The sequence below is a fragment of the Taurulus bubalis genome, assembly GCF_910589615.1.
Source record: "Taurulus bubalis genome assembly, chromosome: 7".
Classification (NCBI taxonomy): Eukaryota; Metazoa; Chordata; class Actinopteri; order Perciformes; family Cottidae; genus Taurulus; species Taurulus bubalis.
The window spans coordinates 11,109,259-11,132,347 of NC_136595.1; the positions used below are offsets into that span (position 1 = coordinate 11,109,259).

Sequence of the window (23,089 nt, forward strand, 5' to 3'; positions counted from 1 at the left end):
TTAAATCATCACTAAAGTCCGTCCAACTTATAACTCGACAGCGGTTCTCTCTTCGGAGGTCAAAGTACTTTTTGTCACACAACAGAAGAAGCAGCATTCAAGTTGGGTAGGTGTAGGTACTGCAGAAAGCATGAATACATTCACAATCAATATGAGTCATTTAAATTGGATTTCATTCACAGCTATGTACAGTGACACCGTCTTCAGCATTTGTTCGGCTCTTATGTAGTTTAAACACATAGAAAATGACTGTTTTTATAGTCATATACATATATATATAATATATATTTGTATAACACAAATTCACAATTACAGTAGAAATACATTTTATACAGTTTTGGATAGTACATGTGTAGGTCTCCAAGTCATACTGTGCGTACTTCCATCCATAACTTTGTTATAAGTGTCATTATTATAAAATATCACAATTTTTTTGAGCAAAGCTAAGGTATATCAATATATTTAGAAAGAATTACCTGAAACATGTAGTAAAAAATAATTATATTATCAAACTTTTTTTCTCTGTCCTCATCATAATATCTTTGATATTTCAAACTCTAAATAGGGTTGGGTGGGTACAGTGGTTAAGATGAAGTCTCTCAACCACAAGACTAAACTGTACCATTTTGTGTCTCTTATTCGGAATGAACTAAATTCTAACACTTATTAAGAGGGTTGACACAAAATGGACACAGGATGACACTGTCATGTCAAGTAAAAGCAAAGGGCAGTAAAGGATGTTGTTTTGCTCTGGATGAAACATCAGATGTTAAACAGAACAAAACAAAACTCACTGTCATGAAATGTCTTCATGTTGCATTTACACAGAGACAGAAAATGAACCTCTTCACTCTCTTTCTGTGGTCACTTCTGTCTAAGTTTCTGAAGCATGACCATGGAGGTCAGATTATAGAAGACTACATTTACATGGCTCCAGAGACCTCTCATACAATCTGTTTCTACATCTACGTCGATATTATTTTCTCTCCATATCCACAAATCTAATCTTGAACATTCACCAACCAAAAGTTGGCGAATCAACATTTCCATGTACATCTAGTGTTAGCTAGGATCTCCTCAGGTTACAAAAGTTACACTGGAATAATTTCAAGTGCAGCCAAAAGCCTTTGTGGCACAGATCAGATCTTTCCCTGATTGTCTAAAAAAGGGGACCATCTGTTTGATTGCAGATTTAACCCTGAAGATATTATTATTATTGATTCTTGTCGTGACATTTCCCCATTCCGTGATGCTTTCTGTAGGGAGGTCAAAGGTCAGACACTTTAGCAGAGTGGATGCTTGCAGGCCAGGCCAAATGTTAAAAAGCAGTTTCCCTAACCACTCAAGCCACGCTGCTGCTCTCCCATGTGTGCAGATCAGATCTGGGCCACAATGCGGTAAAGCTCTGATGTTTTGGGCCTGGGTGTGAATACAACCAGGGAGGGGCAGAGGGTCCATATGGCACCAACTCAGTGGTATAATACATCATGATTCTTCTACCAAGTAGAGAACTCTATAAGCCAACAGAAAATGGCTGGCTGAGAGTGACCAACGGTATGAAAGCATGCTGTGACTTTATCATACAACTCAAACAGCTAAAAAAGGATGTAACATCGCTGTAACAACACTAGAAAACAGAACTTCAGAATATGTCACAGATATTATAAATAATGTTACAGTGTGTGTGACTGGTTGTATTATAGCAGTTGAATTGTAAAATCAGGCTAGAATATACACAGGGCTTCATTATGAATAGTGGACAGAGCGCAACATTGCATATGTGTTGTGTGTGGGGGCACATATGTCTACTGTGTATGTGTGTGTGTGTGTGTGTGTGTGTGTGTGTGTGTGTGTGTGTGTGTGTGTGTGTGTGTGTGTGTGTGTGTTTGCCTGTTAGCTCATGTGCATGGCAGTGTGTGTAAACATTAGCATGATTTGCTCAATAGATGGCACTGTAGGACAAATTAGGCTCTGCTGGAAATCTCAATGGGCTGAGCCTCAGTAGTATTGCTTTAGCTCTTATCAGTACACCTGTGCAAGCAACAGTTTAACAGAAAAAAAGAGGAAAAAAAAAGAACAAAGAAAACAAGAAGCAGTTATGAACTATCAACACTGTTTTCTTTACAGGAAAACAAATCAGTGATATACTTTAGAAAATTGTCCATTTGAAGAAATTATCCCTGTATGTTCGTAAGAGAGAATTTATGTGGTTTATCAACAATATTTATATCAATCATAAACTTTGAGAGCTGTCTGTCCAGGCCCCAAGAAGAGTGCAGCTCCAGAAAGCTGCAGCTCCGTATATGTACACAAGGCAGAAAGTCTTACGTTTTTAATTTCTGTACACTGGAGGCAAAAATACCTGCAGAACAGAAGACAGCAGAAAAGAATAAAAGACAAGACAGTGATAAGAAGAGAAGAACAGAAGATACAAATCAAAATAAGGGAACAGAATAGAAGACGAACAATGCAATGAAGAACACAGAAAGCGAATCATGTGCTACACCAAACAAATGAATAAATATCTAACATGGAAAGCAAAATAAATGGCAGTGGAGAAAAGCTCAAATAAAAAAAAATAAAACTATTCAGACTGATCAGATGACTGCCTAATTAACAACCACAAAACCCAAACTGCAGCAGCCCTGTAGGAACTCAAAGAGTCCTCTTGTTGTCCGTCCAGACGTCGATCAGATCCCTGACCGCCGGTAGACAGAAGAGCCGATATGTTTCCTATGGTACATTTGGCACTAGTATTTGCCTTTGGTCCAGCAATAGGCAAATAAATGTCTGCGTGTTCCCCTAAAAAGGTAAAAAAAGGCGGCTCATTTTTCAGTTCCACGAGCCTCCAGCGGAGGACAGGCGGGGTGGCATGGGATGGCGATGAGCAGAGTCGAGAAGCGTTGTTGTGTTTTTTTATTTGTTTGTTATAAAACTATTTTTTAGCAAGTGCTGCTGTCTCTCAGAACCAACAAGTCCACCATCGGCTGGAAACTCTTCAGCAGAGAGACGGCTGTCTCGTGCTCCATGTGTAAAAAACTATGTCCGTTAGCCTGCAAGGCAAACACGCAGCACAGTCAACAGCAAGTGTGTGTGTGTGCATGTATGTATAGAGGTATGTGTGCTGCAGTATTTCCATACATATGTCTATGTGTGTGTGTGTGTGTGTGTGTGTGTGTGTGTGTGTGTGTGTGTGTGTGTGTGTGTGTGTATGTGTGTGGAAGGATGGAGGGCCACTGCCATCATTATCTCAGTAACACATCACTGTTGGGGAAAAGAGAGAGAAGAGGAGGAGCTACACAGTCATGCTGTAGAGAGAGAAGGGGTAAAGACAAAAAAGGGCTTTTAGATGAGTTCATCCAGCTAAACTGTACATCTGTGGAGAGAAGATGAATGGGAGGAGAGGGGGAGTAAACATGAAAGGAAGAGGGGGAAGTCAATCTGTTATGGGAAAGAGCTGGCATTGCATTTTGACTTTGCAGTACAATCCTTACGCTTCCCTTTGGAATTAACTCGAGCACTATACTTTCAAATAATAGCTACAGGAAATATGAATAAAGTCAATAATTGTGAATATTTTCAGTGTTGTGTTTATTGATTCAATTTGACTGATCTACATGGGAGGTGGAAATGTATTCAGTCGTTATTTGTTGCCCCAGGGAAAGTATCCCTGCAATCAAATGCAATTTCAGCATTAAAATAAATGTTTGAATATTGTTTTAGTGAACCTATGTTTCTTTTTGTATCAACATATATTTCAGAGGAATAATCTACTCAAAAATAACATACTGTAATTCTTACTGCTTACTGCAATGCAGAAACGTTCCCTATGTTTAGGCCCACATCATATCCAAAGTTGCTGTAGTAGAACAAGAGTTAATTGACCTGGAAATATCTAAGTGGCAACCAATACTTTTAGTATAAAGAACATCTTTATTGGCTTGTCATCAGGGTCATACAAAATCCATGTGCGAATGGTCCATTTGCTGATACATCTGTGTATGTCAACAATAGATTTTTTTACTTTTGTCTTTTTTAAACTTTTGTCATTTTTTTACTTTCATGCTTGTTATACTTAAATGTCATATGTTTTATGATGACCCTCATGACAGGTACAGGCAGAAACTCTCAATAAACTTGTGACTCTGAGCAATATCTAGGTGGTAGCCATGATTAAGACTGTTGTCCCACAGTCGTTACAACTGACACTGTATGATTACGAAGCTTAAAATTAGATAAGCCTTGATTTCCTACAAAATGGCCTTCAAATCATTTCCTCAGTCTTATAGTAAAAGTCTTAATGATAGTATAAACAACATTATTTTAGGCTACTCAAATCCTCCTGTGATCTTTGGCTTTTGGGGTTTATTCAGCTAATGATGGAAAAGAAAGAGGATTCGAGAGGAGGGTCATGCCTGATTTCAGGATCAACAGGTACACACAGAGGCAGAATATACAGGGGGGAAAATGCTGAAGTGTGACACAATGCAGATCGTGAGATGACACCGGTGGGTGAGTTTGTGCGTCTCTGTTGAATAGCTTATGTGAGAAAATGTCCAGCTGACTGTCGCATGTAAAGAGGACACAGCTTCTTACTGAATGCTCTGCCTCTGTGTTTATAAATCAAGGGAAGGCCGAAGGAGGGAGAACGGGCAGTATGTGGCTGTTTCCGGCCCTGTTGATGACGAGTGAGAGGATGTTACCTGCAGTATCTTGTCTCCGGGCTGCAGGGCGGAGGCGGCTGGCCCGTCATGCTGTACCCTAGTAACAAAGATACCCTATAAGTCAAAATGATACACCGTTAGGACGACACAGGGACACGATGGTTTAGAATCTTTGCCTTTCTCATTCTCATTTCAATATCCACCCCCCCACCCCCTCCAAAAAAAGAAAAAATCACATCATTGCCAAAAATATACAGGCAGTTCACCAATGCATTCTCTTTGTTCTAAATTTAGAGAGTCATGCAATTCATGATGAAATATAGTTGAAGTTTAAAGTATTTGGGTTTACTTACTTTTGGCATCTATCTTAGAATTTACAGATGCTGAGTGAAACATTCCTCCCAAAAAGACATAGATTACACATGTCAAAATGGTTTATCGGCTATTTAGGACTTTGCATAGATGTGAGGTTAGAAGAGAGAGAAATATATATATATAGATATATGGTAAATATACTGTATAGATAATAGGGCAAGGAGAATAGATGTGGGATGGGTACTGACTAGGGGGAAGAAGTAGGTAGCGGGAAGGGCGATAGATATTTCATCCCCCATATTTCCCTTCAATATAACCCAAGGCAGAGATTTTAAAAACACCAACATCTTTTCACTGAGAGCTGAAAGATGTTTTGGAACACAGAAAGTGTGGGACGATGCAGTTGAATCAACTCAACGCGGTTCAACAGGTTGTGCACGTGTTGAACAGTGAGCGTGACAAATAAAGTTAACAGTACAATGCAGTAGTGACAGTGCAGTTCATACCACAGTCTATGGGTGAATACAAGAACAAACATATATTGCATGTTAAAGAGGTGTATATTTTAGAAGCATTAGTTGAGTTACCAGTTATGGTAGCACTGGCATTTATACAGTGAGCCTCATATATGTACACAAGTAAATCATTTAGATTATGTGGCTTTGACATGGTTTAATCTTCTATGCAAAGTGGTGCATATATGCAATGTTTGCTAAATTCGAAAATCTGGATTATTTTTTGGATCAGGTCAGTTAATTTCACTACTTTACTACTCAGAAAGTGGAATATGGAGCTCACTGTACATGACTAATATGTGTGTTAGCAGCTGAACATTGTGTAGTGTTAGTGACAACAATTAAACAGTTAAACACACTATAAAGCATTTGCACACAACGCTGCAGTGAAAAACATTCCATCAACATTTTGAGAAATGTATTTACAGTTCAAGACAATATTGGTTTATATGAGGTTTTTTTGCAGCTCAGTGATAACATATATACAGTTTTCTGTAAAAGATGACAGTTAATACATATGTTATCAACAGCAGCTCAGTGTGCAAATACAGCATATTTAGCCACATCAGGAACAGAAAATTGGATTTTCAAACGTTAATGACCAAGATCTGATGAAAAATCCATGTTCTGCTCCTTAAAACCCTTCTTCGGATCTTAATCCGAGCCTGAGAAGGTAACACATCAAAGACCAGGATCCCACTCCTGTCAATACGGGAGCCGAGTCCCCGTCTCCACTCGCTGAATCCCAATTAGCCGAGCTGAAACTGACCCAGTGGCATGCCAAAGAGAGCCACAGCCGGTCTTTTAGGAGGGAATCTTTTGTTTGAATTTGAACAGGTTTTCCAAATCATCTGGTTATAAGGATTATTGTTAAAGTATTTGTTGCTTACAGTATATGTATGTTATAATAACAAATATACATTTACAAAGTATACACAATTAAACTAGTCTGTCAAGTTTATAAATCAAGTTTGTAAATCTGCACATTTTCGTGGTGAACTATTGATGACAGGAGAAACAACTTTTGTTGATTTTGAGTACAAATAACCGGATTTATAATTCAATTTGACAATTTGAAGCCAATTTGAAGATGATACTCCAATTGTACTACACGTGTGTTCTTCTAGCCCAAATAAATTGATGGGTGCAAACAACAAGCTAACCACAAGGGGACGCTACAGTCCTGCTGTATAGCCGTGGCTGTATTTGGCTTTTGGGATCAAAACCACAGATGTATAATTTATCAGTCATGCTGTTTTGATTCACAGTCCTTTAAACTATTTAAACTCTGGCTCAATTTGGCCTTAGGTTTTCCCATAATTTACATTCAAAGAAAAGTAATGTCTACTGTTTGATTATAATAGTCACAAATATAGATGCAGACAAACCAAAACAGTTCTCAGAAGTAGAAAAGATGATGAAAACTAAATCAAAGGATTCTGCCTTTGTTTGAGCTAAAGCTACAGACGAATCGGCCCTGAGTTGACAACCGTTGAAAAGAACACGGAAGCAACGTTCGACTGCTTCTGCAAGAAGTCTCACGAGTGTGGATGGAAGTAACAAGAGGGCCAGAATAAGAATAAGGTGATTAAATAGGGTGGAAAGGTTTTGGTGGTGACAGATGTCATCTTTTTTTGTATCATGGTAACTTTGACAGAGGGCAAATATCTTCCACAGTTCATATCACACCACGGTAGGGACATCTAAATACACATTTCACAGTAGAACATTTACATTTGAACCATACATGACATGACATTAGTGAAAATACAACATGTGTCAACTGACATCACTGCAGATACCCGCACGATCAGCAGATGACTGACATTCACTGTCACTTTATGATGGTAAAAGTAAATATCTTATGTGAAATATTGCAAAGTATTCTTCAATATCCATTAATCCATATCCAAATGGATGAATATATTATGTCTATATCTAGAACTACAGTGGACCTTGCTCCAACATATACTCTATGTATAATATAATTACTTGACAAAATATGTTGGAGAATCACTTGAGAGCATTAATAATGGACCGAGTGCAGTTGGTGAAGCTTTATGGATACAAGTAGAGTTGGGAATGATTAAATAACTGTACATGTCAGCAACTGAGTCACTACTTGTCTCCTCAAAACTTAAGTTAAATGATGAAGTGACAGTTTCTATATCGTCCCTTCACACCCCCGACTTAAATTAATTCACCATTTGTCACATGGGCTGCACGGAGGCCGACTGTTTTAAAGCACTCTTATTGTGGGCTTTCTATTTATAGACCAGCTGCCGCGTCACTTACTCAACATCTGAATAGCAGTCAGTAAAAACTGCCATGCTTTCCATCCTGAGATCAAAGTGTTGAACATCTAAAATCACCCACGGTGTCCCAGAACTAAAGCAACCTTCCTAAAATAGCTGTCAGAGCTCAGTGAGCAGCCTCGCTCCTTCAGACCGACTCCAGCAGCTTGTTTCTAGGACAGACTGCCGTGTGCAGGCGGCCTGGGGGATCTGCAACCCCAACAGGCTCACACTGACAGAATCAGTCAAACCAAGGAGTCAAAAGGATAAAAGAGTTTGGCAGTTCTTCTAATAAGACGTCATGTGTACATGTGGGCACAAATATATTTCTAAATACTGAAATATTCAAGTTTGTTGCCATGACTTAATTTTCCAAGAGATCTAATAGCGATGAGCATACTGTCAAAATAAACCAAACAAACTAGTAATATGTGCATTCATAGTGTGTGTATTAGGTATCAAAAGTGCTACTTGTACTATCATTCCTAAGAATATAGTTTACCAAACTCAGGTATCATTTTACTAAAGTATTCTATCCTGTTTGGTGAGGCTAATACAAATGTATACTATTTAGTTGTAATATATTTCTGTAGTTTAAGATCACAGACTCAAAGAGACTCGAAGAGACTCACAGAGACTCAAAGAGACTCACAGAGACTCAAAGAGACTCAAAGTTTAAGTCCACCGCTGCCTCACAGACAGACCGACAGACCAAACACTGCGGTAATGAGCAGCAGTTTCCATGGCAACTCTGAGTTAAAGCCGGGGAGGCTGTGATTGGCTGGCAGGCCGGGTCGGGTCGTACCATGTCGGAGGGTTTGAAGGGGTTCCCCTGGCCGCTGATGCCACCAGAGATACTGAAACCAAGACCAGGGTTCTTCTCTATTCTCACACACAACTACAAAGAGATAGCAGGAGGAGAAAAAGAGAGACAGAAAAGAAGGAAAGACAAGTGACAGTGAAATACAAAGATCATACCAATTTCCACACAAGCATAGAGCGTGTCGACAAGACGTACAAAGATGGGAGAGGGCTTTCATGCAGTGTGTGACACTCTTTGGCAGCTATATTGGAGGTCCTCAGTTCTCTGGCAGCCACAATTAAGCCACAAATATCCTTGTCAGAGTTTTTCTATTTGGCATCATGAAGGTTATCTCATATGAGGAAGAAAAAGCAAAACCCTGCAGAAAGATCAGCTGATCTGGGTGGAGTGACTTCATGTTCCTACCTAAACTGGTACAGTGATCTCCATCTGTGAAATGTCTGATTTAGAACTACGCCTCCGAGGCTTTTTCTCGACATGATTCTTTCTCACAAACTGTTGCCGTCAAGTGGCTAAAATTACACTAATATGTCATATTTTGTTTCCTTTAGTTGACAGCTTTGGCGTTGGCCTCATGTGGACCCTTTTTAAATCCACTTGGTAGCCATCATCACCTGATCTGGTTCGTCAGGTAACATTAAGCACAACCGTCTCTGACAACTTGGCTTGCTGGTTGGTTTTCCGACAAAGACATTTCCATCGAGGATTATCTCTCTTTTGCCGTTGTTATCTTTTGTGTGCATTAGTCTCAAATAGTTTTACTGTTTACATCTGTACTGTTTTATTCATATTTGTATTATACTGTAACTACACCCACAACACTGATATCCTTCATGTCCTTGTTATTTTGTATTGAGCATCATTTGAGCACAGCCCATTTTCAAACAGACCTCCAAGATAGTGTTGGATGTGGTGACTGAGGACAGACAGACAGACAGACAGACAGACAGACAGACAGACAGATACCTGTTCCTGGAAACCATCTGTGCTCTTCTGGCCTTTCGTCTGCAGCAGGCAGCGAGCGCTCTGAGGCCGTGGGTTGGTGTGAGTCATGACCACCTGATTACTATGGACCATGCCCTGGTTGGTATGAACCATGCCCTGGTTGGAATGAACCATCCCCTGGTTGGTATGGACCATGCCCTGGTTGCTATGGACCATGCCCTGGTTGCTATGGACCATGCCCTGGTTGCTATGGACCATGCCCTGGTTGCTATGAACCATGCCCTGGTTGCCGTGATACTGAGGGTTGGTGGCGGGCTGATGGGATGTGTGGGAGGAATGGGGGTTGTACTGGGACTGGTTCCCAGACGGAGACAGAGCCATGGGCAGGCCGGAGCCGGGGTAACCCTGTCCAGGAGAGGGGTGGCCTGGATGGGGAGAAAAAATAAGATGGTAACACTTTCATATAATAATATCTATAACTGATTCATGAGCGGGCTGTTGATTTGAGACACGTGGTGGACACACTTTATTTTATACTGACCGACCTCAGGTTTCAAGGTGGAGTGAAATTTAATTCAGCTTGTATTGCTACAGTAGCTTGAGCTGAATTTAAGACAAACAAACAAACAAACAAACAAACAAACACCAGGGTAAGCTAAGCGGCTAACGCATGCTAACGGTAATGGCCTTGGCTGTTGTTGTTTTGTGACCCTCTATTAAATCACACTTTAATTGACAGTTTATAAACGATTATGTAACATCTGTCTCCAATTTTCTACTGTGATTGGATGTGACGGCTTAATTGGATGACTGCTTGCAACCCCAATAATGAGTTATAATGTTCTACATTATAACTCAAAGGGGTATCACATTCCTTGGTCAACCCCAAAATACATATTTTGGGCTACAAATTGAATGTATTACCATTTACCTTGAGACATATTGCCTTGGTACTGCCCAGGCCCCCCAGAGGGAACCACTGACAAGGGCATGCCCGGTTGGTATTGGCCCCCTTTGGTCATCATCCCGTCGTAGCCCTGCTGCACGACTACACGGTGAGGCGTAGTGGAGGAGGAGGAGGAAGAGGAAGTGACGATCATGGTGTTGTGTGACTGGTGGGAAGGGTTGTGCGAGTGGGCACTCTGTCGACAGCGGAGGGGCACGTTAGAGACATTGAACATTCTTAAGCACACAGACACGCTTACATCCACACCAGAGGAATGGTTATTGGAGAGACGCTAATTTATTTGCATTTTAAAGACATTATTGAAGTTCCTTTCTTCCTTCCGAGCCACAAGGACCTTACCATCTTTCGGCTGGATAAAACACAGACAACTAAGACAAACAAAGGTTCACTGATCAGCTCTTACCTTTTTCATGAGGTTGTCAGGTGGGACGTCCCTCCTGCCAAGTGAGTAGGGAGCCCACTGGTTGCTCCCTGACATCCCCTCCTGATCATTATCTAGCATGGCAGCCTGCTGAGAGGGGGTCTGAAAGAGACACAGTGACCATTACTGAAAATGAACATTTACCTTAAGTCATTAACTCATGCATCAACCCTTGCCTGCCTGAGTTTGGAGAGTCTTTATGGATGTTTTGTGAGATCCTGTTGTTTTTAAGTATGAATATTGTAGAGCTGTAACACCTAAGTAAATAGAAGGTGAAGTGATATGGTGTGCAATGTTCCCACCAGCCGACATGGTGTGGTGACTGAATAATCATCTTTATTGAAACCTTCCTACACTGAGAGCTTCTCTTGAAGCTCCTGAGAACTTGGCTTAATTTCTCTGCAACAGAATCAATATTCATGATTACATAATACAACAAAATGTATTTATTCATATTTTACACACAAAGTAATAATGTGTCAAAAAGTTTCATCAGGACTGTGTGAGCGTGGTTTGATTGACCCGCCAACTGTCAACAGATTCTGATATGCCTACTTTAACTCAGTAATAGCAGCAAGAATAACACATAAATATTGAAAACTCTCATGTGAAATAACTAAAGCTGTTCGGCATACAAATATGTGTTCAGGTGGCAGCCTATAACCCGCCGTAAGAATGATGTTTGAGAAAAAGTTCTCAGGGGCTTCAAAGGTGAGTACATTCTGTATCAGTTGGCATCATAAAAAAGGTTTAAATGTAGTGTTGACATGCAATGCCCAACAGCTCCACATGTCAGACAACAAGTACATTGACAGAATACAGAAGAGTATTTTAGGATGGCGCGGACAAACGTTGGTTGGGCTGCTTCAATCCTTGTCGTTTTGGAAACCTTGAAATATGGAAAGTCCAAACTGATGAAATATGATTCTTGGGACTTGAACGCCAAAATACCCAGTTCATCAATACTCACAGCTTGCGGTGGCAGTCAAGGTAACTCTAATAACCTAGATTATCAGAGATGTAATGCCACACTTAAATAATAGTTCATGGTTGCTGTAGTTGGGTGAAGAGGCAGTAGCAGCGCGTAATTAGAGACAATAGCTAGTGTGCAGTGATAACAGCAGTACCAGGGGTTACCAGCACCAGAGGGATACTCACAGCTTTAGCAGACGGAGGAGGAGGTAGTGGCAGCCAGCGGCCAGCAGGGGGCTCATGCTTTGTGTTATTGTAAAGATTAAAGTTCAAAGTGTTGCTGCGCCCCTGGCCGTGACCCCCGCCCTGACAGAGCATGCCCAGCGTGAGCGTGTTGTGCTTTAGGACACCACTCTGATTGGAGGAGACAACATCACATGACATGGGTGAATGCAGGGGGAGGGGGGCAGAGCCCACACAGCAGGCTGCAGCGTGGTGATAAAACACTGTGAGCTCCACACACAAATAAACAACCAACAACAATGGCAAACAACAACAACAACAGTGCAGAGTTGCTGAAAGCACAGAAAAATGTTAGCTTGTGATTGGTCAATACAGACAGAGAACATTGTGTCATACAAGCAACAACTGGTGGATCAATTCATTGTAGCATTAGTGTGCACGTTTTCAAATAAGCTGCGTTGTTACATGTGTGGATATTTAAACAACCGATTAGCCCAATCCCTAATTGAAAACTGATAACAATAATGTTTTTCAATGCTTTAAGCACCATCACACAGCTATGTCCAAATGTCAATGCCAACCTTTCTCAATTTCTTGCTGAAAGTTTGATGAGAAGATTGCTAGCATTATCATGTTTATCCAGTAAATATGAAGCTGGAGCCTAGTTACACTGGATCTGTCTAAAGGCACATTACTATTCCTATGAGCACCTCTGAAGTTCCTTAAATCATTAAGGGGCCCACGATATTTTTTAAAATAATTAACTAGACTTTTCACAGGGTCCAGGGTTCTCGTCACAAAGCAGATTTTGTGTTTTTGTATATTAGGACATGTGATTTCTTCAGCACATATCCATTGGTGAGTGTACAGTAGGTCAGGCTGACAGAGCGACAGTGTGAATGGGACACACATGCAGCCGGACACATATCTGGTCAACCTTACAACACAGACTTACACAGATACAGACAGGGAGCTTCTGAATGCTGTGAGCGTGTGTGTTTCTGTGCATCTCCCTCTTCACTGTTTCTGCTTTGCATTGACATACCCTGTCCAATCGTTTGGCCTCTATGTGCCTAAGTAGCTGTTGCCTCCAATCGGCAGGCATCCTGGAGGTGATGTCGTCAGGCTTCAGTGGTACGCCAGGTCTTACTTTGATGGTGTCATCAGATGGTTTCTCAGGGCAGGTGGCCAGCGTGTAGTCAGGGGGCATTTTCTCCAGCAGGGCCGCCATAGTGGGACGAGCTGACACTGGACGCGCCTGATTACAAAAGATTAAAATTCTATAAAAACGATATGAAAAAGTTGGACTTAATCACATTAAAATTATTTCATTTAAAGCTTCCCTAATCAATATTTTTATATCAGCAGTCGGGGAAAAAAAGGACTGTGTATGGGGCAGGGATCGTTCAGAGGAACCAACCCGTGAGACCCTTCGACTCTATGGAGCGTTTCAGCATCTTTCAGCTGATTGCTTTGGTTTTAGTGCACGCAACCCTCATGTTTTGAGTCAACGGTGTCTGTCCAACATATGGCAGTACATGTGATAGTTATTCAGATAACTCGGTTTTGACCAACGTGGTGGTCTGACCGATGGATCGAGTGTTGTCATCAAAAAAGTCAAGCTGCTAGCGTGGCTAATAGCAAGTAATGTTACGCTCAGTTGAGTGACACACTAGCGTGAGAATAGTAATGCAAACACTGTTTACATAACAGGTGATGCATGTTCCAACCTTTAGCCACGAATAAGACTGCAGTCATAAGCGTTCGATATGAGTTCCCTAGTTTTCCTCCTGTGCCCTGTTCTTTTTATGCTGAAAGGTGCTTTGCCCATCTGATCAGCATGCGGCTGGACACCTCTCTGTGACTATTTTTGGAAAGTCTGACTTGAGGCAAACCCAGAACATGCTGAAGGGAATGCCGTGGGATCTAGGGGATATGGCTATGGTAAAGGACACCTGCGCTCTACTCTGCTTCGTCCGCTGCTGCAACGACCCGGACCCAGGTAATTGGCGGAAAGTGGATGGATATACATGTTTCCACTACGTAATATACATATATTGCAATGCCAAGTCCTCATACCTCTATGACAAAGATTGTTTGGAAGACTATGTTGATTGTCAGTACCTTACAAGTAGGGAAAGGTGAAGGAAGGACGGTGGTCATGGTTAAAATAAATCAAATTTACTGTTGTTCGGTGGATGAAAGCCCTCGGCCTCTAGTGTCAAATGTTTTGTACCTCAATCCTGTGATCCAGGAATACAGTGCTGCTTTTTTTCGCCTCTGTTGGTGTCTCGTTAACTTTTGCGACAGTATTACTGAACAAATATATTTACTGATTATCAGATTAATCAATACCGAAAATGATTACTAGTTGCAGCCAGGCCTGGATTTCCACTATTTCAAGAGCAAGGTCACTTGGATTTTGGTGTGGTCCTTTTATTGATGTGTTTGAAATAAAGCTATTTATTTCACAAAATAATTCATCAGTGTTTACAATACAACTATTTGTCAGTTGTTTATTATTCTTATTTTCTACTTTGCTTTGCTGTCGCCTGCAGACAAAGTTAATACCGTTAAAAGACCAGTTATGAGCGATAGCCCGGTTTTCCAGCGTTTCATACCAGGCTCAAAATTTAACCAACCTCTGGTTATGTGCCCAGGTTTTCACTCGATGTTTCCCAGTAACAATTCAGAATCTCAACAAAAGACATTGGTGTCTAAACATCGCATCAACAGGAAAGAGGCAGATGAGAGAACAGCTAAATCAGCTGGGGCAGTGTGGGTGGGGCATCAAGGCCGCTGTGGCCAGACAGTGTCAGACGGTCTACCTGAGATGCTCCATATGTCTCAGTGCTGTAGCTTCTGGCAGACAGGGGGCGGCGCTGAGTCAGGCTCTTGGTCGGATAACCAATCATTGGCTTCTTCTGTTCCTGGTAGGTGGTATAGTCGTCATCGTAGCGACCGTTTCTCTTGTTGTGCATCATCTGGCTCTGGCTGTCGGCCATGTTGGTGAGAGCAGAGTGCTCCATGGGGGTGGAGTAGGCCAGAGCCCGACCATAATGAGGGGGGTCCGCCTGAAGAGAGGAGAGTTTACAACTATCAAAGACCTCTACATTAAACCACAAAGGTATTTTTTGGACGATGTGGTGGATAGATATTTATCAGGCAGCACCTGCATGCTATTATTCATTTGATATCATATTTTTTAGACTAAAACACACACACACAAACACACACACACACACACACACACACAAAAACACACACACACACAAAGAAGCATTAGATTTCAAACAACGGATGTCTTACCTGCTGTCTGTACTGAGCTTCTTGCAGCGCCTCCTGCTGGGCTTCATGGACTCTGCGGAACAAAGCGAGCTCTGTAGAGCTCACCAATGAATCTGCTCTCCTCAAAAACCCTGGCCTGGAGCGCTGTGCGGGGATCGGCTGCTGATGCTGGCTGGGCGGACCATCCTGGCTGATTGGCGATTGGGGGAAAGAAAACATCTCCAGTGGTGGATATGCACGATACCGAGGGCTCACCAACTCCTTGGGTAATGTCTTCCCTGGTTGATTGATGTACTCCAAGGCTTTCGATGAGTGGTTTACATAATCTGGTGTGTTGGGGAAGGGGGGAGGGACCCGGCGGTCCATGGTCACCTGATTGGTTAGAACGGTTACCAGTAAGTCCATGAAAGGTTTTCAGGCATTTTTGCAGATTTGATGTGTATTTCTCTTAAAGTTAGTTATCTGAAACATACAGAGTGACTTAATATTCCCTGAAATCTGAATACCTTTTCATATGGCTGAAGTACATTTTAACATGAACTAAACGAAAGCTATTAAAAAAACAAAATTTAAAAAGAATGAAACAGCAGACAGACACAATTAGAACATAATGGAGAATTGAATGGCTAAAGAGACGGATAGTTCCCCTGCTGTAAAAACGTAATTGCAGGTTTAATAAAGAGACAAGATACTAACCTGGGGGTTGTAGTTGTGGTCAAAGTGATAGGCCTTGTGCGGGATGGCAGGTTTTTGGTTCTGTCCCGACTGTCCTGGGAACATCAACTCATCGTCTAACATGGGGGCAGATTGTGACCGAGACATGTTGGTCTGCTCCATAGAGCAGGGCAGGTCTTGACGGTCCAAACTAGTCTGTTGCTCAATGGATGTGCTGTAGCTGTCCACGGGAATGCTGTCGAAAGATAAATAAACTTTGCGGTCACTTGACCCACTGACATGATGACATGTTGATACTTCTGTTGTGAAGAAGAGTAGCAACAAACCTACCTGTAGACCTTGTAGGAGCCAATGTCGATCTCATCGATGCTCTGTGACTTCTTAAACTTGGATCTCGTCTCCCTCATCATGGGGGACAGGCGGTCCGAGCTTTTACTCATCACCACGGTTACCTTGTTGCCCCCGCTTACACTCAGCTGATCCTTCCGGTTCTGCTCCCCCTGGTTCTCGTGGTACGTCCAGCTGCCGGGCAAAGGCGCTGCGCCTTGTTCCAGCCTTGGAGCCAAAGACAAGTGTGTGTTATACTTATGTGAGCCAGAAAGATGATTTGGACTCGAGTTACAGCAGTAGAAAAGAAAAGATGAAGACGATAAAGTGAAACTGCGTCAATATGTTTGGAACAAGGTTAGTGTTAGTATCAATGAGATCAGAAATGAAGAGGGGTCCAGCAGCTTTATAACAACAGTGGATTTTGCACAAATAATATGCTCGCATATCTACAGGTTAACTACAGCCAGTTGCTTTATTATACAGCAGCCACTCCCCTCACAGTGGGACATTTGACAGAAGGGGTGCAGCTTTATAATCTTGACCATACAACCAAAACAACAAGTATACAAGTATATAAAACTAAGGAAATCAGAAAATGTTGTGCTGTCTTGCGTTACCAGAAAAGCGGAGATTTCTAAATGTAAAGTTGTTGCTAAAACAGCTGTAAGAACAGCTGCTAATAGACCTACGTGTCCTAGATTTGGATAGGCAAATTTTGGGCATTTCTGCTTGACAACAAGCATAAATGTTTGATTTATTATCTGTTGTCAACCTTTTCATTAATTAACCGATTATTTCTCAAACCTGGACAAACCTGGACACTAACTCAGAGAAACACATTATTACAGACCGTTGGATCTACTTATGTTGTCTACTATATAAATAAAAGAGCATGAAGGATTGGCAGATCCAAATACTGCACCTTCAACCAGAGAAAAGAGTACAAATGCTGCTGTAACGGTTGGCTGAAACAAAACCCCTCCAAACACAGGGGTCATGAAGCCTTTATATGAACACGTACACATATGAGGGCTAACTGTGGGACTGTCGGAGCTCCTTTTAGGTACCTTGGGTCCTTGCGGTCCGGGTTGGGGCTAGAGGTGGGCGTCAGGTCCAGTTTGGAGGGAAAAGCAGTTCGGTCCTCCAGCGGGCTGGGGGTTCTGGTCCAGTTTTGCCAGGGATTCTGGGAAGGATGTCCGGATTGTGGGTCAATGTCCGGAGTGGAGCGTTGGTTGCCGTGAAAGGGGAGCGTCTGAGTGTCAAGCTCCAGAGGTACTCCTACAATTCGCTCCTGCCTGAGGAGGGGGCGGCGACCATGTGTTGACTGGCTGCGGGGTTTGGAGCCCAAGGGCGGGTTTCCCTGACTTCCAGTAGAGGTCGGGGGATCCAGAGGAGACTCCTCAGGATCAAAACCTGTGTTGTCATAGTGAGGAGCCTCAGACCAATCAAAAGGCTCGCTCAGCGGGCGTCGATCCCCGCGCTGCTGCAGGGTTCCTGATGGAGGGGTTTCTCTCTGGGACAGCAGAGGCTTGGAGTCAATGGGTTTGGGGAAAGACTGAGCCAGTCTGCAAAGATACAAAATATTAAACACTAATTATGTTGCTGTGGAAAATTATAAAATTAACTGAATTACACTGAAGTGCCACGATTATGTGCTGTATATTTTATCAGAGCCAATGGGCACTGCAACAACATAACTTTATCTCGCTCTCTCTGGAAGATCAATTTGGCCAACAACTATGTTTGTGGTAATTCATGTTTCCGAGAGCAGCCTTCAACAGAAAACATGAATGCCTCACTGCCACTCGCAGTTTGCAAATACCACACTTTTCACAAGTACCCAGACAAAGAGACAAGAATACAGATTATGATCTGTACATCACCCCAGGGTGTGTAAAATGACAACTTAAATGTCAAAAAATACCAAAGCAAGCTTTCGACCTGCGGGGGCTCCTTAGAACGAGGAGAGGCATGGGAAGAGGGCGGAAAAGGAAATGATTGTTCACATTATTATACACATACTATTCCAGTATAAAAGGTTCCTGTTACTGTTTGAAGGTATAGCTCAGAAGGTTGATTTAAAAAAAGTGTCTAGAAAGGGATTTTTGTTCCACAACCTGGCCATTACTTTTAAAATGTGTTTTTGCATAGACCGGACCCTTATGGGTTTTTAGTTAAAAGTTGTCTGCGAAATATCCTTCATTTTTTTGCTTATGTTGCTAATTTTGATTGTAATTTAATATCTTCTCTTAATAACCTTAGCAACACAAAATATATCCCAAACTGACATCTATGCATGTATCTAAACATCAAAGATGTATAACTTGATGTATAATGCATAATCAGGGGAAGAAGAAAAATAAGCACACTCTGGCCCAAGGTGGCTAAAATAAATCAAAATGCTACCCCACGCCCCTTCCTTTTGAATTATGCCAAACATGGACAATTCAACAATAGATGCATTGCAGCTCAAAATCAGCCCAAAATGCAATTATATGTTGATGTCACGGCATGTATTATCCTTGCATTCATTACAATGTCGCTCAGTTGGTAGAGCGTGGCACCAACAATGCTGAGTTAAATTATTGCTTTTTGATATATTATTTATAAAATGAATAAATTCATAACAGGGTTAGAATCAATTTATAGTTTAAATATAAGCAAACAGTAATGCTTACAACAGCAAAGTCCCTATATAAACTCAATATCTCGCTGGCAACATCTAAAATGTACATAAAATACATAATGAGTGAAGTTTAAATAGAATGAAGAACACAGACATCAGTCAGTGTCAGTCATTCCCCTGTGTTGATGTGATTCACTGTGTTGTTTCAGACAATGTAAAAACAATGCACGTACTTTACTCTGTAAACGGTAACATTATTCTAAACTGGTTTGATAGTTTCCAGTGTGATATATAATTGTAAATCTGTAAAATGTCGTCATGAGTGCACTGCAATCTAGGTAACAACTACAGTAAAAAGACAAAGCCTCTTTATTTGATTATTTGTATGCGCTGGTGTCAAGAAATTCTCGAGATAGTACTGCGGCCTGAACTGGACAGCTCTGAAGCAGATGAGACGAGATCTGAGAGAGTCCTGAACAGAAAGTCTGCAGCATCCTTATGAGTCTCCCTGACCTTGACTGAGCGAGCAGAGAGATGAGAAAGACACAGAGAGATGGAGGAAGGAGAGGATGGATGGAGCGATTGGACAGATGGATGATAGATGAAGGAGAGTGGAGCGGGGTTGGAATGGAAAGAGGAGAAGATATGACGGATAGTCGGAGGGATGTGATGAAATTCAAGATGAGGCAGTTTACCTGTTGGTCCAGTGTGTTTGAGGGGCCTGGTCCTTGTTTGGGGCCGGAAGGGCGGGAGCATGTGGGTGCGGGTGTGGGTGTGGGTGCGGGTGTGCGTGTGCATGAGAGTGTGGGTGTGGGTGTGGGTGTGCGTGCGCGTGTGCGTGTGCGTTGCCGGGCGGGTTGGAGGAGCCAGAGGAGCCCTGTGAGGGAGAGTAGTCGGAGTAAGTGGCTGAGGAGCCGCTGTGGTTCAAACAATGGAGTTTATCCACCTCTTCATCTGTAGACTCTGGACAGAGACAGAGAGACAGAGATAGACACACAGCTCTGTTCAGTGGAAATGTCACATTCTCTTCTTCTGCTGAAGTGCCTTTGTGTCATCGTGTCTGAAAAAACCTGTCTGTATCTTATCCCCCTTGATTTGGGTCTTTATCGTGATCCCAAGGGATATTGGTTTCATTGAGGATCTAAATGGTGACTTAAACACACTTTTTTTGTTGCCATATTTAAACAGTAGTTTCTGTAACCATCTGATTGATTTCTCTACGTACAAAGTGAGCATCTCATAAGAATGAACAGACATGGCTCATCAAAGATACATTATTAATTCAAACAATCCTTAGTTGCAGCTCCTGGTGTATTTTGTGTTTGTGTCTAATGTGCAGGTTGAAGGTTGAGGGGACAAAAGGGGAAAGGCCATGAGTGAAGCTATGGCAGAGCTAATACGTCCTCCTCCTATGAAAACCAACAGATTTCACAGATGTAATCTAATGTTAAAGATAGAGACCCTTATTAGGACTAAGTAATCCTCCCAAATCCCAGCTCACTGTTTGGATATTGAAACTAAACTGTGAACTATGTTGCCAAAGCTTAAAAAGCTAATGAGATCTACTACAACATCAGAAAGTGTTGCCAGAATGATGTTGAAGCTGCATTGCATTGCAGCCTGCATACTGCATCATACAGTACATGATGAGAGGTCATAATATTGTCATCTCTCTTAACCCAGATTTCTGTAGTGTTCTCATTATATGTTTGGACAATATTGAGCACTGCACTGACGCCTGGTTATAATTTTTTTTTAAAAGACCTTAAATCAACCACACAAGCCCTATTTAAATCAAAAAGCTCTTGAAAGAAAGCATCATCAAAGCACAACAGTTGTAGTAAGACATAAGGGGCCAGTGGGCTCATGAGTCAAACCTATATTGACAAAACCAACTGACGAAAGCTTCTTAATAACTTCGCCAGAAGATCTTTCATTAATAATTTACACTCACCAGGACAGACAGGCCGTTTGAGTTTTAATCATTTCACAGCAAGTTCCCTGACAAAGGAGTAGATTACATGACGCTCTGAGCTCTGAGTTAGACAGAGCTACAGTTCGTCATAGAGATAATAAACTATTTCGTTCAGTAGACGGAATTAAGGCAGTCAATTATTTAGAAAGAATTTTTTTTTTTGATAGGGCAGTGAAATTAGCATTGGGCTCATCTGTAAAACTTTGGTATACCTCAGATGAAACTGAGACCTTCGAGGCCAAACATATAAAAAGGGGTTGAGCTAAAGGCTGAACACTTAAGAGTGGAATCTAGATTCACTCTTGAGGTTTATGATATTCCCTCCCGCTCTGTGTTATGTGCTGGAATTAATCCGCTTACCACCATGACTAATTAGTGGACAATATTACAACGTGCCCCACAGCGCTTTACAATAGCCCACATTAAATTACTGTGTCTAGATGTATGTCTCCGAGCCTCTCTGTGTCGCTGCACATATGGAGTACCTTTCTTATCCTTCCCCAGCAGAACCACCTTTGGTTTGTACATCGGCGGCTCCACCAGAGTGGGCCTCATGTCGGAGATACGGATGTCGTTGGGTGAGCCGCCCATGGAGTCCTGTGGGGAGACAGAGCCCACAGGTTCACATCAGGTAGCTACAGCACAGTAAGCTAGCAGCTAATGGGCTAATGGCCACCAAGTGGTGGATAGTGAGCAGCAGCTGGAATCATTCACTCAAAAATGTAAGCTCATACTTTTTTAACCTTATAAATAAAATATCTCTGAAGCAGGGGGATGCTTCTCCTTTCAGTCTGTGACACTAATGTCAGTTAAAGCTTGTCTAGTGGAAAGCTGTAAACTATCTAAAGAGGTGATAAGATATGCTTCAAAATTGTAAAGTCTTGTCAACTGAAGACATAACGAAGTAAAATAGATAAATAGTTAACATTTTACTATGTATTTTAGAGTTGCTGATATATTTAAACGTACCATGTTGAGTATTTCATCTCAAGCACAATGAAAAAAAAGAAAAACATGCATCTTTTAGATGTCCACCCTGCTAGAAAAACCAGCACAGTTTTTTTTTCCAGCAGGGCAACTAATAGACAATCTAGCACAACATTGAATATTTAGTTTAGGTATACATTTTATTGACATTGTCCTTAATTATTACCCTGATAACTGTACAAATAACAAGAAAATAGACACAGTGACATATAAACACATGGATATGGCTATACAAGGTGACTTGAATTGGGTAACTGCATAACAACAAGCTAAAAACACCAAATGGGGCATGGAGCCACAAATTCAGAATGCACTTTGTGTGTGTGTGTGTGTGTGTGTGTGTGTGTGTGTGTGTGTGTGTGTGTGTGTGTGTGTGTGTGTGTGTGTGTGTGTGTGTGTGTGTGTGTGACAAACCTCTGAGCTCTCCGTCAGGTCCTCTTTGTCCTTCCTCTTGGGAATGTCAATACCAGAGTTATGCATTGATCCCTGATCCATTAGCTGAGACTGAGAGAAGTCCTGCATCTCTCTATCTATCACCTGGAAAACACACACACACACACACACACACACACACACACAGCCAGATCATTTGTGATGCGTGTCTCACACACACTGATACACCGATATGTACTGTGTAGTGACACATGTGTGAGCGTGTGCATCTGTGTGTGTTTCCTACCTCTTTCGGAGGCAGGGGCCACGGTGGTTCGTACTGGTCTTTGCTGAGGTGTGTGTGTTCCATGTTGGTTCCCGCCGAGGTGGCAGTGCCTGTGCTCAGCTGGTGCTGGTGCTGATGCTGGTGCTGATGCTGATGCTGGTGCTGGTGCTGGTGTTGGTGCTGGTGCCCGTGTCCGGCGTGTATGTTTTTACCCACAAGGCTTTGCACTGACTTGACCATGTTCTTAAGGTCCTCGGGGTAGGGTGTTGGGTAGCGCTTTAGGTTTATCTCCACCTATACAACAACATGGAAATGGGTTGAGTGAACACATTGCAAATAAAGAATATACACTGAGCAAGCATTTGTTAGAAAATATGTAAAGAAGTGTGTTTGCATCTGTGCAACTTAAAAACATCTCAAACGAGACCCCGTGAATTCTGTAAAAAGGTTT

At 41.9% G+C, this 23,089-nt stretch overlaps 1 protein-coding gene across 1 annotated transcript in view; it reads right to left on the reverse strand.

Annotated features, from left to right (window-relative positions):
• Nucleotides 1–2,942: 2,942 nt before the first annotated feature.
• lrrc7 (leucine rich repeat containing 7) overlaps nucleotides 2,943–23,089 on the reverse strand; it is a gene marked incomplete at both ends in the record, with an annotated part of 60,212 nt that continues 40,065 nt past the window's right edge. Inside the window, 17 exons of the mRNA XM_079221261.1 lie at nucleotides 2,943–3,053; nucleotides 4,704–4,778; nucleotides 8,594–8,686; nucleotides 9,578–9,981; nucleotides 10,488–10,698; nucleotides 10,927–11,046; nucleotides 12,103–12,270; nucleotides 13,145–13,357; nucleotides 14,928–15,173; nucleotides 15,409–15,759; nucleotides 16,084–16,297; nucleotides 16,393–16,617; nucleotides 17,460–17,957; nucleotides 19,714–19,981; nucleotides 21,479–21,590; nucleotides 22,395–22,517; nucleotides 22,660–22,932. Coding sequence (XP_079077387.1) covers nucleotides 2,943–3,053; nucleotides 4,704–4,778; nucleotides 8,594–8,686; nucleotides 9,578–9,981; nucleotides 10,488–10,698; nucleotides 10,927–11,046; nucleotides 12,103–12,270; nucleotides 13,145–13,357; nucleotides 14,928–15,173; nucleotides 15,409–15,759; nucleotides 16,084–16,297; nucleotides 16,393–16,617; nucleotides 17,460–17,957; nucleotides 19,714–19,981; nucleotides 21,479–21,590; nucleotides 22,395–22,517; nucleotides 22,660–22,932 — 3,705 coding nt within the window. The remainder of the gene's footprint in view (nucleotides 3,054–4,703; nucleotides 4,779–8,593; nucleotides 8,687–9,577; nucleotides 9,982–10,487; nucleotides 10,699–10,926; nucleotides 11,047–12,102; nucleotides 12,271–13,144; nucleotides 13,358–14,927; nucleotides 15,174–15,408; nucleotides 15,760–16,083; nucleotides 16,298–16,392; nucleotides 16,618–17,459; nucleotides 17,958–19,713; nucleotides 19,982–21,478; nucleotides 21,591–22,394; nucleotides 22,518–22,659; nucleotides 22,933–23,089) is intronic.